Source organism: Halichoerus grypus, chromosome 10 (genome assembly GCF_964656455.1).
Source record: "Halichoerus grypus chromosome 10, mHalGry1.hap1.1, whole genome shotgun sequence".
NCBI lineage: Eukaryota > Metazoa > Chordata > Mammalia > Carnivora > Phocidae > Halichoerus > Halichoerus grypus.
Window position 1 is genome coordinate 36,250,638 of NC_135721.1, and position 19,023 is coordinate 36,269,660.

General features: G+C 52.0%; 1 protein-coding gene across 2 annotated transcripts in view; it reads left to right on the forward strand.

Annotated features, from left to right (window-relative positions):
- The first annotated feature begins 1,447 nt into the window (after window positions 1–1,447).
- Window positions 1,448–19,023, forward strand: part of FBLN7 (fibulin 7) — a 47,810-nt gene continuing 30,234 nt past the window's right edge. For both annotated transcript variants that reach the window (XM_036103834.2, XM_036103836.2), the window contains exon 1: window positions 1,448–1,743. In XM_036103834.2, coding sequence (XP_035959727.1) covers window positions 1,666–1,743 — 78 coding nt within the window. In that variant the 5' untranslated portion in view covers window positions 1,448–1,665. The remainder of the gene's footprint in view (window positions 1,744–19,023) is intronic.

Consider the following 19,023-nt stretch of genomic DNA (forward strand, 5'->3'; position numbering starts at 1 on the left):
TGTGCGGGAAACAGCACAGCTCTGGGAGGGGCCTGAGTCTGGGGTTTACATACCTTGGGCAAGTCACTCAACCATGCCCAGATTCAGCTTTATGAATCCACAGGGAGGGCAAGAGAGGAAAAAAAAACGCTTCCTGACATCTGCCAAAGTCTGGCTCCCAGTGCACAGCCGGAAGCGGGCTGAGAAGTCTTGGTCTCCAGGGCAGGTCACCATGCAAACACGAGGTGGGATAAAATACATATTAAACATGGCCATACCAACCAGAACCCAATCTTTCATTAGTGGGAGGGAGAGAGGAGGGTAAGTGAAAGGGGCTGGGGGAGCACTGGCTTTGGCATCAAGGGCAAACACATGACAGATTGAGGCAGAAAACCATAATTTCCACAGGCTTCCTGGGATTGGGCCACTGCTGCCTGGTCCCTCCACTTGGACAGGGAAAAGCAATGTTTTGCCCGGTCTCCAGGAATGCAAACTAAGATTACATGGGCCCCGCTCTACTTCCTGTGACAGGAAGGTGGAGGGAGAAGCACAGTAGGATTTCCTGGATAATGAATGCTCAGGTGGCCAGCCTACACCACACCCTCACTTTCCAGGGGACTCCAACTTTCCTTTCTGCCTTCCAATGGAACTCTTGGTCTGAGACGACAGTCTTCTGAACTCCATTCCTTGAGCTCTGAGTGGGCTCTGCTAAATGAAATGCGGAAAGGAAAAATAGATCTGAGACTTGGCCAGACTTGGTGTGCACCATGACATCTGCAATGTTGCCTTCTGAAAACATTCTTCCAGTAAGAACTTAAATAATGGTTTCCAGGAGCTTGGGGCTGAGGCCATCTGGTTCCTCCCACAGCCCCTGGATGCAGGGGACTTCAGACCACTCATGTCTGCCCTTCCCAGCGGGATTTCCCAGCGACTTCAGCAAAGCATCCAAAGTTCTCATAACCCGGCCTTCGTTTTAAACGGAGTTCCTCCTTCCCGCTTGGGAGGGGAGAACTATCAATGAGGAGGACAGGAGATTCTTGGTCCCCGTGCATGTGGGTTCTTGTTCCCCACTAGCATGATTGAGAAGGACTCCCCTCTGCTCGATGGAGAACTTAGGCAAGTTTATGAAGCCCGTCTCCCGGCCCAGCTGGTCCTGCTCTCTGAATGCCGTGGAGGAAGGTGTCCCGGACGCGGGCTGCGAAGTAGGGCAGAGCTGGAGCGGGATCGCCACTCCGCCGCCCGTGGCTGGCGACGCGCGCCTCGGTCTCCCCAGCGGGGCCAGGGGACGGTCGGGGGGGGAGGGGGCGTGCGGGGCACCGGCCACGCGGCCTCGGCCGCCCTGGCCCGCGAGGCCCTCCGGATGCCCGCGCTCGTCCTCGGCGTCGCGCCCGGCCTCCTCGGGGAGCCGCGCGGGTTGGGCGCGCTCCCAGGCGCATTCCTGGCCGGGCAGCCCCTCCTCCTCGGCCTCGGCCCCGGGGCTGGCGCCTCCCCGCCTCGCCGGGGCTGTCTCGTGCGGGCGGCTGCGGACGCTCGTGGCCGGCGCGCGGCGCACCTGGACCCGAGACGGCGCCCGCCGCGCTCCCGGGCTCCCGCCGCCCTCCCTGCGCGAGCCGCTCCGGGGCCGCGGCGTGGGCCGGCCCGAGGCGGCGTCTCCCCTTCCCCAGGCGAGCGGCTCCCACTGGCAAGATGGTGCCCAGCTGTCCCCGCGCGCTCCTGCTGCTGCTGCTGGGGCTCTTCGCCCTCCCCGCGTCGCGGGCTTCCCAGGTCAGTGCCCTCCCGCCTCTCGCCCGTCCCGCTCGCCCGGGAGGCAACGCCAAGGCCAGAGGACCCGGGCTTGTCGCTCGGCACTTGGAGGCTTGGGTAGGGGGCGCGGAGCGGTTCTTGGGATTCCCCCCCCCCCCCCCCCCGTCTGTCACCTGAACCTCATCGCGGGCCGGGCGCCTGGGAAGACCCGGGCTGGTCCAGCGGCGCAGTCTGGGCGACAGCCTCGGTCCGCGGGGCACAGGGCTCCGCGTGACGATCGTGGGTTGGAGGAAGGTTTCCCTGGGACGTATGAGACGTTGGGCTTTGGTGGGTCTCCAGGGGGGCTCCTGGTCACCCCGTGACGGTGGAGACTGTCCCCGCCCTCCAGCTCCCAACATTCAAATTTCTAACTGAAATCTCATTCCCACCACCGCCGACTTTTAAACGCGCGCGGACTCGGTGAGCGGCGTTTGCGCTGCGCAGGCAGAGGGGGGCCAGGGGGTTTCTGAAGCCGTCTCATCCCGCGCTGAGGGGGCCTTAGATTTGGGGCTGCATTTTCTTCCCCACCCTGACAGACAGCTTGCTGTTTGGTTTTTCTCTCCTTGCCGTTTGTATTTGTTGGAGTCTCACAGGATTTATTTATTTGACCAGATTCATTTTTATGTTAACCAGTAAGAATCGATGGTTAAAATTAAGATAAGAATGCAGATAAAGGGGCACCTGGGTGGCTCAGTCGTTAAGCGTCTGCCTTCGGCTCAGGTCATGATCCCAGGGTCGTGGGATCGAGTCCCGATTCGAGCACCGCTTCGGGCTCCCTGCTTGGCGGGAAGCCTGCGTCTCCCTCTCCCACTCCCCCTGCTTGTGTTCCCTCTCTTGCTGTGTCTCTCTGTCAAATAAATACATAAAATCTTAAAAAAAAAAAAAAAAAAGAATGCAGATAAAAATACATCTTCCGATAGGTGGAAGGTGGAACCGGAATTGCTGAATTCTGAGCCAGCAACCGCCAGCCGGGCTCTGGCCGCGGGAGACCCCTCCCCCTGTGGTGGGCGTGGCCCGTGGGCAGCCCGGCGGCCACCCCAACACCACCATCCACAGCAGTAACAGTAACTGAGGGCAGAAGGAAAGCCTGCATGTGCTTACTGGAAGTCTGATGACTGCGGGGTTCTTTGCTAAGCATCTTCCACGCTCTTAAATCTCAGAGCAGCCCTGTCGGTGGGGACCATTGTCGTCCCCATTTTGCAAAGGAGGGAACGGAGGCCCAAAGAGTAGTTAAGGCCACACAGCCAAGGAGCAGAGAAAATTTAGTCCCTCTCTTTGGGTTCCAAATCTTTCCCCTTCCCCACTGACACTGGTTTACTGTCTAAATTCCTGAACCAGGTGGGCACACTCACGGGCACCTACAAGGCCCTGGGGCGCAGAAGGGATTCCAGGCAGGGAGAACGCAGTTCAGACCAGAGGTGGGTGGTGTGAGTGCAGAAGCTGAGGGGGGGGGGGGCTCCTGGGAGGCGCAGTTGGTTAAGCGTCCCACTCTTGGTTTCTGCTCAGGTAGTGATCTCAGGGTCTTGATCCCAGAGTCCTGATCTCAGGATGGTGAGATCAGCCTCGCGTGGGGCTCGTGCTCAGCACTGAGTCTGCTTAAGACTCTCTCAACCTCTCCCTCTGCCTCTCCCCCCTTGCGCACACACACTCTCTCTCTAAAATAAATAAATCTTTAAAAAAAAAAAAAGTGGTCAGCAGGAAGTCACTCAGCCACCAGGCAGCAGAGGCTAATCTGAGGCCGCAGTGAACCCACGAACAGAGCAAGGGATCTCCCACCCACTTTGCAGAATACAAAACAAAACAAAACACCAGGCCCAGAGGCGAAGGCCAGAAGCATAGGGTGGGCGCATCCAGTCGGAGCCCTCAGAGGGGGAGGGTGGGTGGGATGTGCAAGCAGATGCTGGGGCGCCTACTCTGCCCCTGTCTCATCTTCTGGGACCTATTGCTGTCTCTCCGGGTTACCCGGACAACAGGTGAGACCCTGGCAGTTCTCAGATGTCCTGGCTGCTGCAGAGGCAGAAAAGTGAGCCCTCTCAGGCTCTGGTCCTGGAAGATCTGGGTCCAATCCCTGCCTCCCTGGGCTTTGTGAGGGGGAAAGGGAGCAAAAGGGATTGTCCTTAGAAGTTGGTTTAAAGGGGCTCCTGGGGGGGCGCCTGGGTGGCTCAGTCGTTAAGCGTCTGCCTTCGGCTCAGGTCATGGTCTCAGGGTCCTGGGATCGAGCCCCGCATCGGGCTCCCTGCTCCGCGGGGAGCCTGCTTCTCCCTCTCCCACTCCCCCTGCTTGTGTTCCCTCTCTCGCTGTGTCTCTGTCAAATAAATAAATAAAATCTTTAAAAAAAAAGGGGGGGGGGGCTCCTGGGTGGCTCAGTTGGTTCAGCGACTGCCTTCAGCTCAGGTCATGATCTTGGAGTCCCGGGATCGAGTCCCGCATTGGGCTCCCTGCTTAGCGGGCAGTCTGCTTCTCCCTCTAACCCTACCCCCTCTTGTGCTCTCTCTTTCTCTCTCTCTCTCAAATAAATAAATAAAATCTTTAAAAAAAAAAAAAGAAGTTGGTTTAAAAATTCTAGTGAAACCGTCCTTCAACCCAAAGTCTTATGTGTTTGAGGGGTCTCCCCTCCCAGCCCCTGCCTGGGGGAGCCTGACAGGTAAGCCATAAAGAAGGCCCCAGGAACACTCCTTACCGGGCTTCTCCTTTTCTCTCAGGTCCTTGCTCAAATAAGCACCTCTTTGCAGAGGCCTTCCCAGCCCCATATTTAAACAGGTCTCCTCTCTGCCCTTGTGTTTCCTATTATGGTTCTATGAAGGGCTCTGGAATAGGACTGATCATGTTTGTAATGGTTTCTTTTAGTAGATTTTGAATTTATTGTCTGTCTTGTCCACTACAGGGCCCCAGGGCCAGGGATCACGTCTGGGATTTTTACCCAGGGATCCCGCATAGCTGGAGTTCAGCGGAATGAAGGGAGTGTTGTCATGCTGGTGCTGCTCTGAGCAGGACCAAGCTGGGCAGTCTCAGGGTAAACCTTGGCTGCACATCAGGTCACCTGGGAAGCTTCTAGAAATCTCGATGCTAGCCTCACCCCAGAGAATCTGGGTTGGGGCTCAGGCATCAGTATTTTTTTTAAGTGTCCCTAGTGATTTGAATCAATCAGGTGTGTGAGACCCAGCGGAACACCATCTTTCAGAGTCAAAAACTGCAGACCTAGGAATGGGCCAAGGGCAGGGGAGTTCGGAGTGGACAAAGGATTGGACTCACGAGGACCTGAGGGGACGTGGCATAGCTGGAGTTGACCTGATCTGAACACAGTATGAGCCTGGGGCTCCTGAACCCAGCAGTAAGTCCTGCTGGCCGGTGGAGACGCCTCGTGTTTGGAGAGTGAATGGCACTCATGGGACCATCTGCTGCCACAAGGAGATGGGCGGGGTCCATGGCCACCCAAGGACCTCTAGCTAGAGGCATCGGGGGTTCCTCACGGCAGCGGGGCGCAGCCCCGGCTGGGGTTCCTCTGTTGACCAGGAAATGCGCTCACTTTGTTCTATTAGGTGCCAGCCCACAGGAAGCACGATGGGTGTGTGTTTGTGAGTGTGTGTGCACATGTCTGCGTGAATGAGTGGTTGCGTTTGCTACGGGATGTGTGTGTGCATACCTATCTGTGGAGAATCTTCGTGTGAGTGTGTGTGTGTAGTGTGTGTGTTGCAGCGTAGGGGGGATGCTGCTTTCTGCAAGGGTCTGGAGAAGTGATCTCATGGGGATGGACAGTATCATCCCCTCTCCTGCGGTCCTCCGTGGCCTTCCACGTCTGTCCCTCTTGTCAGCACATCTATCCTGAGTCACTTTGCAGGGGTTTTGTGATTAGCTGGATGGGAGCAGGTGGGGAAGGAGGGCAGGTTGAGCAGCGTGGGGATCCCATGGGAGGGGGCCCTTTCTTACAACTGCTGCCCACTCTGTGGCCTTCCCACTGGAAGAGAAACAGCCCTGTTGGGGAGACGAGAAGGGGAAACATGTAACAAACCCCTGCACCTCTCCTCCCCACAACAGCTCTAGGTGAGCAAGGAGGGCAGGGTCTCAGCATCCTCCTTGCCTGTGGGGTGGTTCAGAAGCTTCCCCTACCCCAAAACTTCTCCTTGTGAATAGATGTCACAGGGTTCCAAATTCCACCATTAGAGGTTCATTATTTTGGTGGCCTTCTCCCATTTGCTTGTTACAGTTTAATAAAAAAAAAGTTTTTGGCATACATTTCCATGATTTTTACCATAAAACTATATTCCATATGTGGAATATGGAATATACGGTCAGGAGACTGTTCCATCACCCCAGAACCGATCTGTCCTTCATCACTATAGCTTTGTCTTCTCCACAATGTCATATAAATGGAATCAACAAATGCATAGACTTTTGAGTCTGGCTTTTTAAAATTTAGCATAATGCATTTGAGATTCTTCTGTGTTGTTCTGGGTCTGCATAGTTGTTTTACTAATACTATGACTGAGTCATATTCCGTTATGTTCACCCACTGAATGGAATGACATGTATGGGGTCATTTCTACTTTTTGGTGATTACAAATGGATCTGCTATAAACATTCCCATGCAGCTTTTGTGTGTGTGTAAATATAAATATTCATCGCTCTCGGGCAAATATCTAGGAGTGAGATTGCAGGGTCATATGGTAAATGTATACTTCACTTTGTGAGAAACTGCCAAACTGTCTTCCATATTAGTTGTATCATTTTACATTCACACCAGCAATGAATAAAAAGACTCTGTTACTCTACATTCTCACCACTTACTATTGTCAGGTTGGTTGGTTAGTTTCGAAGTCATCAGATAGGTATGCAGTGGTATCTTACTGTGGTTTTCATTTCCATTTCCTTAATGACTAATAATATTGAGAATCTTTTTATGTGCTTATTTGCCATGAGGTCTACTGGGTAAAGTGTCTGCCCATTTAAAAAATGGATTAATTTTTTATTGTTCAGTTGTGAGTGTTCTTTATATATTTTCATTACTAGTCTTTTTCAGATATGTGAACTGCAAATATTTTCTCTCTGTAGCTTGTCTTAACATCCACCCCGGAGCAAACATTTTAAATTTTGGCAAATCTTAAACTGATCTTTTTTTTTTTTTTTTTTTTATGGATCATGCCTTTGGTGTCAAGTCTGAGAACTCTTGGCCTCACTCCAGGTCCTGAAATTTCTCTTCTGTATTTTCTTCCAACTTTTTGTATAGTTTTGCATTTTTACATTTAGATCTATGATCCATTTGGAGTTAATGTTTGCACAAAGTGGGAATTTTATCTTGGGGATGACTTTTTGCAGGTAGATTTCCAGTTGTTTCAACATCATTTGTGGAGTAGATGGTTGAATCGCCATTGAATCGTCCCAGCAACTTTGACAAACATCAGTTTGTCATGCAGGTATGGGACTATGTCTATCGGGAACACACTGTCCTGATTACTGTAATTCTATAGTAAGATAGAATTTGACCAGTCTAGTTTCTTTGCCTTTCCATTAACATTTTAGAACAAGCTTGTCTCTTTCTTATGGACAAGAAATCCTAGTAGAATTTTGATTGGGATTACATTAATGCTATTGATCGATTAGGGGTGAATTGACGTCTTAACAATATTGAGTCTTCCAATCTGTGAACATAATATGTCTGTCCATTTATCTAGATCTTTGATTTCTTTCCTCGGTATTTTAAAATCTTCAACATAAATATGCTTTGTTAGATTTATACGTAAGCATTTCATTTTTGGAACTCCTTTAAATGGTGTTGTTTTATTAACTTTTCATTTCCAGTGGTATATTCCTAGTATATGGACATCTAATGGATTTTTCTGTGTTGACCCTGTATCCTGTGACATTGTGGAACTCACTTATGGAGTTTTTTTTTTTTTTTTGTAGATTCAGGTTTTTGACATAAATGATTGTGTCATCTGTGAGTATGAGCAGTTTTATTTCTTCCTTTCTAATTTATGTGCCATTGGTTTATTTATTTAGCCCTATTACCCTGGCTGAAACCTCCAGTACTATGTTGAATAGGGAAGTGAACATCCTTGCCTTGTTCTAGAACTTAGGGAGAAAGCATTCAGTTTTGTTTTGTTTTTTTTAACATTAAGTGTGATGCTACCTATAGGTTTTTTGTAGATGCCATTTGTCAAGTTAAGATTTCTTTTTTTTTTTTTAAAGATTTTATTTATTTGACAGAGAGAGACACAGTGAGAGAGGGAACACAAGCAGGGGGAGTGGAAGAGGGAGAAGCAGGCTTCCCGCGGAACAGGGATCCCGATGCGGGGCTCCATCCCAGGACCCTGGGACCATGACCTGAGCCGAAGGCAGATGCTTAACGACTGAGCCACCCAGGCACCCCCCCTTTTTTTAAAGATAAGTTAAGATTTCTTTCAAAGCATAGTTTGACAGAGTATTATGAATGGATGTTGAATTTTGTCACATGCTTTTTTCTCCCTGACTTGATATGATCCATTGGTTTTTCTTCAGTTAGTTAAAAAGGTGGATGACCTTGATTGATTTTCTATTTTGAAACCAGCCTTGCAGTCCCAGATAATCCTAATTGGTTGTGGTTTTATTTCTCTATTTATATACATACATATAAATAGAGAATATATGTATATTATAGATATATATATTATAAATATATATAAATATATATAAATATGTATATATATTTCTCTATATTCCTCTGTATTTCTGGATTGCATTTGCTAGTATTTTGTGAGAATTTTTGCCCATTTTCATGGGGCTATTGGTGTATAGTAGGGGGTCAGCACACTGTGGCCCCTGGGCCACACACATCCAGCCCACTGCGGGTCAAATCTGGCCACACCCATTCATTTACATATTTCTGCAGCTGCTTTTTGCCCTACAATTGCAGAGTTGAGAGGTTGCAACAGAAACCGTATGGGCTTCAAAAAAGAAAATATGTACTCCCTGGCCCTCTACAGATAACGTCTGCTGACCCCCGGTCCTGTCTTTGCAGGGTCCTGTTAACCAGGATAGTGCAGGCTTCATAAAATGAGTGAAGTGTTCCCTTGTCGTCTGTTTTCTGGAAGAGATTGGGTAGGATTTGTGTCAGTTCTTGAAATGTTTGGTAGAATTTACCAATGAAATCATGTGGGCCCGTAGACTTCTTTTCTGGAAGGTTTTGAGCTATGAATTCAATTTCTTTGACAGATACAGAACTATTTAGGTTAGCTTTCTTCTTTGGGCGAGTTTTGGTAGTTTGTGGCTTTCAAAAAATTGATCTGTAGTCCTCTCTCTCTTGAGACAACTGCTTTGGAATGCCTGGAGATTAGTCCACATTTCTAAACAATTGATCTCCCGTAAATGACAGATACTTTGTTCCATTGTTCACACAGAGCCAAATAGGCTACTATGATTAATTTTCTTTCTTGTGCAACTCTTTGGTTGCCCTGAAGTCCCCCCCCCCCCCCCCACTTTGCCCTCAGTCAAATGCGTAAGCACAATGGTTTCCAGCTCTTACCTGTGCCACGTTCCACCCGGACTGCTTTCGCTTGGAGCCTATACTCCCCAGTCCCACTGACCCTGACTTTGGCTGCCTGCTCTTCTGAGCTGGAGTCTATGTTTTATAAATCATACATCTTCCTCTTCCTTGGCTTACCCATTGTTTTTTTTTAACGCATCCCCAGGAAAATGATATTTTAATTTGCTATACTTAGGCATTCCCAAATCACTTTCCTACTTAGAGATTACCCTTTTTCTACACGGACACTTTAAAGCAGTCAGCAGTAACACCATTATCCCCAGGCTGTCGATGGGGGTGGTGGGCGAGCTTGATGCACCCGGGAAAGTGGCCGCGGAATCGTCCTGTGGGGAGCAAGGCCACAGGTAGAAGTGAGGGGAGGACGGCTGCCCGGTCCACTCTCCCCTACTGACTGAGTCGGGGGAGGGCGCGGGAGGGAGGGTTCGAGGCGGAGTCCTTGGGCTGCGATGAATGAGATGAGGGGTGAAAGGAGGAAAACCCGAGCGAGCCTGTCGGTCCGCAGCAGAGCGGGGTCAGCTTATCCAGGTCAGCCGCCCTGCTGCCTCGGGTCCTCCGCCTGGGCCTGCCCCGAGTCTAGGCTGAGATGGCTCTTTGGTCACTTCAGAGCTCAGAGTGAAAGGACACCATGACGGATCGGGGGGTGCCTGCACGAAGGCGTGGGGATGGGCTGAAGCGACAGGCACACGTGAAGCATCCAGATCTAAAATAGGGGTACAGGTATTCCCCACTTTTTGAGTTTGCATGGCGCCACTTCGCTTTTAGGAAAGACCTACATTAGTACCTGTTTTCACTCTCCGAAGGAAATCCCAAGGGGATTTTCGCTTTTAGGAAAAAAGGCGAAAAGCAAAAATAGCGATCAGCGTTAGTTCTGCAGCGAGCGCGTACAGCCGCTGCGGCACCGCGAGCAGCGAGAGTGGCGCCACCCAGCGCCTCCCCCGGGAACTGCACTCAGCATCTCGGGCCCCCGGCCGCCAGAGCTTTAAATTGGGTCTGGGAGCATCTGTGCTTTGTCTGGGAAACCTCAAATAAATTTCCACATAAATTAATGGTAATTGCCTCTTTGCTTTACACCACTGTGGTTTACAAAAAGATTTCCTGGGAACTCTCTACTTTCAGATAGCGGGGGTGGAGATGGGCGGGGGGCGGGGGGGCGGTGAACGGACCTGTATTTCACAAAACGAGTATTTGGTGCCTCCAGTGGCCCAGGTGCCAGCATCAAAACAGACAGGGACCTTGCTTTTGGTTTTGCAAGAGCTGCCCTGGATCTGGATTTGGCAGACCAGCGGGGCAATTGGAGCTGGACTCAGCTGGGCTGTTCCGTTGATCTGCTCCAGACTCGGCCCCTCTGGGCGGGGACCCTCCTTCACCTGTGGGAAGCTGCCAGGTTAGCTGGGGCTGGCTGGTCTAGGGTGGCTCATCTGGTGCATCTCGGCTCTGCCCCCACAGCCTCTCTTCCTCCAGCAGGCTAGCCTGGCCTTTTCACATGGTGTGGTGGTGGAGGGCTGAAGCTGAGCACAATGCATGAGACTTCTTGAGACCCTGTTCTAAAATGAACCTGGGCTGGGGCGCCTGGATGGCTCAGTCGGTTAAGCGTCTGCCTTCGGCTCAGGTCGTGATCCCGGGGTCCTGGGATCGAGCCCCGCATCGGGCTCCCTGCTCAGCAGGAGGCCTGCTTCTCCCTCTCCCACTCCCACTGCTTGTGTTCCCTCTCTCGCTGTGTCTCTCTCTCTCTGTTTCAAAAAATAAACTGAACCTGACATTTGGGGCTTATCCAGGTATGGTGATGCCAGCTGATCAGGAGACAACCGCCACTGAAAAGATAGTTTGTTACTAACAGTTGCCAAGAGGATGGGGCACGCCAGACCTCATGAGGCCTCAGGAGAGAACAGCAGGCAGAGAGACAGGGAAGGGAACTTCTGGAAAGCCTTTATTGGGGTTTCTGAGGGAAGGAATGGGTGAGACAGGGTAAGGGGGCTAACCAAGTTGGGATTGGCTAGTTCGACTAATTTCGGAGGGCTGTGGTGTAGGGCTGCCTCTGCTAGCCTGATGCCTGACCCTGGGGCTATTGCAGGGGTGGAGAGGGAGAGGGAGGGGGAAGCTGAGGGGGGCGTTTAGTGCCTCACACATGCAAGAGCCAGATAAAGCAGGGGGAATGGTTCTGGATTGCTTGGCTTGCATATCAAAGGTGTGCTGGGGGGTGGGTGCAGGGTGTTGAGTTGTTTGCTACCTCTAGGAATTTGCTAGCCCTGAGAGGGGCAGTCTGTGCCAAGTCAGCAAGGCCCCAGATGTCAAAACATCAGATGCAGAAACTAGACAACATGGTTAATCTCGATCCAGCCTTGGAGCGGTCTGTCGCTTCCACTGTATTCTGTTGGCCAAAGCAAGTCACAAGCAAGTCACAAGGCCAGTGTAGATCCAGGAGGTGGGAAAACAGATTTCCATCTTTTTTTTTTTTTTAAGATTTTTTAATTTATTTATGAGAGAGAGAGCATGAGCGAGAGTGAGAGAGAGCACAAGAAGGGGGGAGGGACAGAGGGAGAAGCAGGCTCCGTGCTCATCAGGGAGCCTGACAAGGGGCTCACTCCCAAGACCCTGGGATCATGACCCACTCCAAAAGCAGACATTTAACCGACTGAGCCACCCAGGCGCCCAGACTTCCATCTTTATGGGGAAAGCGGCACAGTCTCCTTGCGCAGATGATGGGGACGGCTGGAGCGGGGGCGGGGGGCGGGCTGTGGCTCTTTCTGCCAACTTTCCCTCATAGTGACCCAGAGATGCACTCCGCACAGGCATGTGCATCCAGGCAAATGCGTGCAGTCAGGGTGAGGACAGGGGACAGAGGGGCCTTCCAGGCACCTTGGGCCTTCTCCAGCAGTCTCCTCCTCTCCCTGGCACCTTCAGGAAGGGGCCTCCAGTCCCATCCAGGATAGCCCTGATTACAGAGAAGAATGGAGGCCCCTTTGCTCCCCGAGGGCAGTTTCTGGCCCCCGCCTTGGGCGGTGGGTATTGACAGGGTGGACAGCGGGGACTGGGATGTGGCCTGCCAGGGAAGGACCGTGTGACCCGGCAGCACAGTGCTTTCTTGGGTCGCCTGGAGTCTTTCAGCTGAGAACCACTACCCGCCAGGCCTGCTCACAGCAGAGCAATCCTGTTTGACACCACACTCGCCGTCTGGGCACCGGCCCACCCTCCAGGGCCACCCAGCCCTGCCTCCCAGCTAGCTGCCCATGCTCCCAATGTCTCCTGACTGTTGACAGAAGCCTGACTGTGCCGGTCACTCCCTTGATCCAGAGGGACAGGGGTGGGGCTGCTGGACTGCTGCCAACCTTCTCAAGGCTTGGGCAGCCCTAAGGGCCCTGGGGACATTGGGGCAGACTCCCTAGGTGAGTAGAACTTTCTACATCCTTTCAAACCCTCCCCCAGAGTCTTCCATGCTTTTCAGTAACTGCCAGGGACCTAAAATTAGGCCATTACATTTTCACGAAAGAAAAAATAAGTCCCTATACTTTGACAGGATCCACATCTACCCATTCCAGTAAGGAAAATCCATACCTCAAGGAAGTAGTCATTTATTTTCCCTGTGTGGGAAAACGTGTGCCCCCCCCCCCCCGGCAGTCTGGGCACCCGAATCTCCCTAGGGAGGCAGCTAAATGGGAAGCAAGGCACTCATCCTGGGGTTGGGTTTCTAAGTAAGACTGAGACCTGACAACTGTGCACATCAAAGACTGGGGAGAGCTGGGGAGAGGCTAGCGGCAACTCCAGGCACCCCAAAGTCCCCAAGCTGCATGTTGGCCCCACTGCTGCCCTCTGGATCAGCCAGTGACTCAGACATTTCTCTTTATGCCGGAGATTAAAGTACCTCTAGACCCTCAACAGAAGGGGAGGTACCCTGCAAGCCCAAGGAGCCCTTCCCTCTGCACACCCGGGCTGTGTCCCCCATCTCTGCAGGAGGGGCTGGGGTCAGAGAGCATCAGCTGTAACTGGGCGCACTGCCCAGAGAGCCGAGGGCATCGCTGCTTCCCAGCTTCTCTGAAGAAAGGGAAAGCACCAGAGTTCTGGGCAGGGAGGGGCGTCTGTAGTACCAGAGGCAAAAAAAGAAACAAAGAAAAGCTGCTTCCAGAGAAGCAGCAGTCATTTACACTGTAGTGAGAAAACTTACAAATAAGTCAGAATCAGCTGAACATGTTGGTATCACCTCAGGGGCTCCTGTGATTTAGGCCTTTTGTCTGATTGCATGATTCAAGATTTTACCCTCCCAGAAGGAAGCTAACACATAAGATAATGTGCTCATTCAACAACTATGTCCTGAGAGCCCATCCTGCTGCCGGGCCAGGTGCTGTTCTGGGCCCTGGGAGGCAGCAGGGCCCGGGGCAGTATAGCAAGTGGAAAAGACTCACAGTACCTGGTCGGGGTCTTGGCTCCCACTCTTCCTGGCTGAGTGCCCTGGGGCAAGTTCCTGCCTTTGATGAATCCATTTCCTCCCATGAACAGTGAGGATAAGAGACATCTCGCAGGACTGTAGTAATGAGAAAGTGAACGACATTCAGAGAACGTGTTCACAGTAAGTGCTCAGTACGTGGTAGGGGAGGGGAAGCTGAGGCGGACGTAGGCCCTGCTGTCACATAGCTTACCAAGCAGGGAGAGAAAAACAAGATAAACGTGAAAAGTAGCAAAAGGCATACAACTGAAATGGGGCGCTGTTCTGAAGGAAGGCCAGGAGGCTACTGTGCCCTGAGCAGGCAGGTACTCTCTGAGAAGGGGACTTCTCGGTGAAAGTGGAAGGACAGGACGTGACTTCTGAGGACCAGCGGCAGATTTTCTGAGCAGAGCAGTGCAAAGGCCCTGAGGTGGAAACGAGCTTGCCGAGGCATGTGGAGAGACACCGAGGAGGTCCAAATCCTGGAGTTCAGTGTACAGAGGAGGGCGCTCCATCTGGGCACAGTTGGCAGGGGCTGGGCGGGATCCGCTCTGTAGGCAGAGTAATAGCCCTCAAAGATGTCTATATTCTCATCCCTGAAACCTGTGAATCTGACCTTGACTGTAGCCCAGTGAAACCCGTGTCGGATTTCTGACCTACAGAACTGTAAGATAATAAATTCATGTTGTTTTAAGCTGCCAAGTTTATGTTGATTTGTTACAGCAGCAACGGGGAAGGAATACACTCTGTCAGCTCCACGGTCAGGAGTTGGCCTTATTCCCATAGGTGGGAAGCCACTGGGGGGTTTAAGCAAGGAAGTGATGCAGTCTGGCCTCTGACCTCTGACCTTGGGAAGCATGGATCAAAGCGGGGAGGGTGAGGACACGGAGAGAGCAGGTGGGACGTATGCTGTGGGCCAGGACAGGGTCATTTCAGTCTCGCCAGTGCCCACCCACCCAGAAACACTTGGGACTGTTCGCTGGAGAGTGTAGGAAGATCCGGAAGCATAGCACATCTTTTATTTGGCTTTCACAACCATCCAGGCTAGTTATTGCTCTAAGAATAACGACTCTCAAGACTCCGAACCTCCCGCCATGCCCAAGCTCAAAGGAGCCATTTCATCTGTCCCGTTAGCTTTTGCCCAGGCTGCCTGCGGGAATCAGGCCCTCCCTCCGCTCCGCCCTCTCTCCTCCCCCTCTTCCAAGTCAAGCACGGGAGACGCAGTTTTCCGGTAAAACCCAGATGTCAATTCTCATAAATCTTGGGTCATGTGTGAACATGCATACACATGTGTGCCACACACCGAAGCAGCCAACAACCCAGTGTGAACGTTCCTGGAAGGGTCTGTGTGTGTGTCGGGGGACAGCCTGCAGGGGTTGAGAGGGGCCACCAGCAGACGGGGGGGCCTTCTCTGAGCCCCTCATCCTGGTTCCTGGAGGCTGAAGAAAGAGACAGAACATGCCTTCCAAATGGATGGGCTAGATGCAGTGTGGCGCACAGGTAGCCGCACCATCCACCAACTGGGTGTCCCTTAACCTCAGTTTCTCTAGCTGTAAAATGGAGATAATGGTGCCCGCCTAATCGGGCTGCAAGGAGGACTAACCGAGAAAAAGAGGGTTCTGCCTTCTACGGCAGTGCCGGACATGAAGTAGGGGATGAGGTAAATACCTGTGGAATCGTGAATACATGAATGAATGAAAAGGTGCACTGTATTGAATTTGGCATAACATGCCCCATTTCTGAGGCTCTGAGGTCCTCAAGTTGTGGAGAGAGGGGAGGGGAGGGCCTGCGTACTAGGTGGGCTCCAGCAGGAGACCGAGGCTGGTTGCGCAACACAGCTGTGTGTGTGTGTGTGTGTGTGTGTGTGTGTGTGTGTGTGTGTGTGTGTGAACCGAGCTCCCTGCTGGGCTGGGCGATATGTTTGCTAAAGATAATGCCGATGCTGCTAAGGCACAACCGGGTCTGCAGGTAAAGGTGACGACTAGACAAAAGGTAGCTGGGCAGCAAGCCTGTGAACGAATAAGGTGGTTCTGGGTAGTGAGATGAACATGACTGTCCTGGCCTCACACTTATTTCATTCCTTCACTCCTTATTCATCTATTAGTTTGGTGGTTCATCTAGTGTGAACTCAGATCCTATGCTCAGTGATGCAGATTCCAAGTTATCTATAGCTTGTTTTCTGCTCTCACGCGTGCCAAGCGGCCAGGGAAGAAGTGGGCTGGGAGGGTGTCCAGAAGGTGGCCATCAGGGCCAGCAGGGGGTGCTGTAAACCGAGAGGAGTCAGAGATGGACAGAGGTGGCTCTCCGGGGACCCCTCTCTAAAACAGACCCAGCCATCCCATCACATCAGGGTCTGGAGATAGCATGCTGGGGTTTGAATCCTGGACATGTCACCTACAAAGTGGGCGTAACAATGTGCCCACATCCTGACGTTGTCATGAGCATCTAAGGAGTTACTTGTATGAGGTGTGGTGACAGTGCTGGCTCTGGGCTCCCTCTGTTGTGATCGCTCCTGTGGTCATTGTAAAAGATCCACAAGAAGGGGGGTTAGGGCGTAAATATAGAATTAGGGACAACCAGCATAACAACCCAAAATGCCCTGAACACCCCAGGGGTCCAGAGCCCCAAAAGGAGGTTCCAGCTGGTGGACTGTGGTGGCTAATTTTATTTGTCCATTTGGCTAGGCCATGGCTCCCGAATATTTGGTCAAACACCTAGAATCTAGATGTTGCTGTGAAGGTATTTTTTTAGATGTGATTAGCATCAAACCAATAGACTTTGAGTGAAGCAGATTGCCCTTCATAATGTGGATGGGCCCCAGCCAGAAGACCGGGATCCCCCAGGATGGAAGGAGTTGTGCCTCCAAACTGCCTTTGGATCCAAGCTACATCAGCTCTTCCCTGGGTCTTCAGCCTGCCACATGCTTTGCAGATTTTGACTTCTCAGCCCCCATAATTGCATGAGCCAGTTCCTTAAAATAAATCTGCCTCTCACCCTCTGTCTCTCTCAATAGGATGTGCACATATACAATATGCATTCCGTTGGTTCTGTTTCTCTAGAGAACCCTGACGAATACAAGGGCCTCGGGCAAGTCCCCAGGCAAAATTCTCTCACTTTCCCCAGAAGCATCCACTTTCTCTCCTCTTCTTGGGTGCTGGGTAGAGGTCACCGGGACGAGAGAAGTCGAAGGAGTTATAACCCGCTTCTGACGTGGTTTAAAATTAAAATAACTTCTGGAGAAAAAACATGCACAAATCCGACATGACTCAGACGCGGAGGGCTTCAAGCCTTGGCTAGCAGGCATACATTTGGCGAGGGTGCTCTGTCCTTTCCTAGACCTAAAGGCATCAAAACATCTGTGTTCCCATTAACAAAATGCTGACAGGACACATAGCTGTGGCTTAGAAGAAACCAGCTCAAGAGACGGCCCCTCTGAGGCCTGAGGGGTCATCCGTGGCCGCCTGGAGGGGTCTCGGGGTGCTACTGTCCCCCAGGGGGCTCTCGGGAACTGTCACTGTATCATGACTGCCACTGTAAGGAAGACCATCAAGCCAGGTCACGCGAGAACAAAAGCCTCAAGGACCCCCCCCCTCAACCATGCACACCCCTGGAGTTTCACCCATGCCCTTAGGTGCCTTGAGAGCCAACTCTGGGTCTTGAATTTCATTTATAAATTGAACCCAAGTGGCCAGAAGGCCGGGGCTTAGCGGCAGGGGAGAGACCTACTGGGTCCTGGCATGGTGACGGGGTGAGCTGGGGCAGAGGGCAGGCGTATAACGTCTTTGTCTGTGTCCACCCCTGGCCCGGCAGGTAGGGTCCTGAGATATAAAATGGCCCCGGAGGCCCACCTCTACCAGAGCACTGGTTAGTCTCAGAGAAAGGGGAGTGTCCTGAGCTCTGAGGAGTGTCCATTAGATCCTCCGGAGTAAATATTATGAGAGAATGGGTTGGGGGGAAGGTGGGCAAGATTTCTCTGTTCTATGGCTGCCTTACTTCCAAGAGCCTTTGGACCTGCGCCTCCACCCTCCCAGCTCTTGGCACTGGCCTGTGTGTTCCAGAACCATCTATGCCACCTCCACCCCAGCTTGGGAACAGCTAGGCAGGGTGACTTCTGTTGCTACTTCTTTCACTGGCTCATGTCTTCTCTGCGAACACTGCCATGGGCCTTGAGTGACATGAAGTGCCCGCCCCTTTGAAAGGTTTGATCACAGACACTGTAAATCCTGGTCTTTTCTCCTCAAAGATGGAAGGGTTTCACTGCATGTCTCTTCTTGGTTCCATTTCAAAGAAGGTTATTAACTCAAAGAAATGGAAACTATTTTTTGTTATTTATTGTCAGTGGCATAAGCCAGGCGTGGAGCCAGGTTTTGAAGGGATGGAAACTTAACACCAGTTGAGGGGATCTCGTCAAGAAAAATATTAAAATTGAGGGCCCCCTCGAGGGGCCCTGGAAGAGGGCTGTGAAGGTAGGGGCCCTGATGCGGTGACTTCCTCAGCCTCTGGGGTATGCCCTTCCGTCCCAGCGTGGAGCCCTCCCCCCTCGCCAGCCTCGCCTGGATTTGACCTTCGCCCAGCCATGGCTTCGGGGAGCCTTCCCACCGGAATGGGAGGTTGGCTGTGAAAGGGCACATGGAGCCTGTGGTGGCTTTTTACAGTTGGGGTCTGAGACCTTGAGATGGGCAGGGGTGCCCCAAGGCAGCGGGTGGGTGACACGGAGGGTCGGGCCTGCTTCCTGGCCCCCAGCCCCGGAGGCCCTCGCAGCCCCCTCGGACCGGCTGCCAAGGGCTACATGGACAAAGGGGAAATGACTTGTTTCCCATGCCACTGCTCCTCGTGGCCCAGAGCAAGAGGGGGTAGGGGTGTGGGAGGGGAGAGGAGCTGACAAATGGAGCCCCTTCCCCAGACTGAAAAGAGCACAGGGGTCAGAAGTGAAATCGAGGCCCAGGGTCCTAGGAGTTGCTGTGCTTGTTGACATGGAAATGATGCCAAGCCCCGGTGTGGAGAAAAAAGAGCTGATCAAGGACGGGCATTCTGTGGTCCGGGGTGTGCAAGATGATGCTTGTATGCGTGTGCATGTGTGTCTGATCCAACAGTTAAAGACAAACAAAAAGTTAACAGTGCTTGTCTCTGATCATGGGACTCGTTCTTTGTTTTGATGTGTTTTGAGGATTTTGAATTGTTTGGCAGGGAGTGTGCTTTATTTTTACAATCAAGCAAAAGGAGAACGCTTTCTCAGTTTGGAAAGGGGAGGCATGCAGCTCCTCAGTCCCCTCCAATGACCTGTTTTGTTCCCATGATGCAGACGTCTGGAGCACCTGACTTGGTC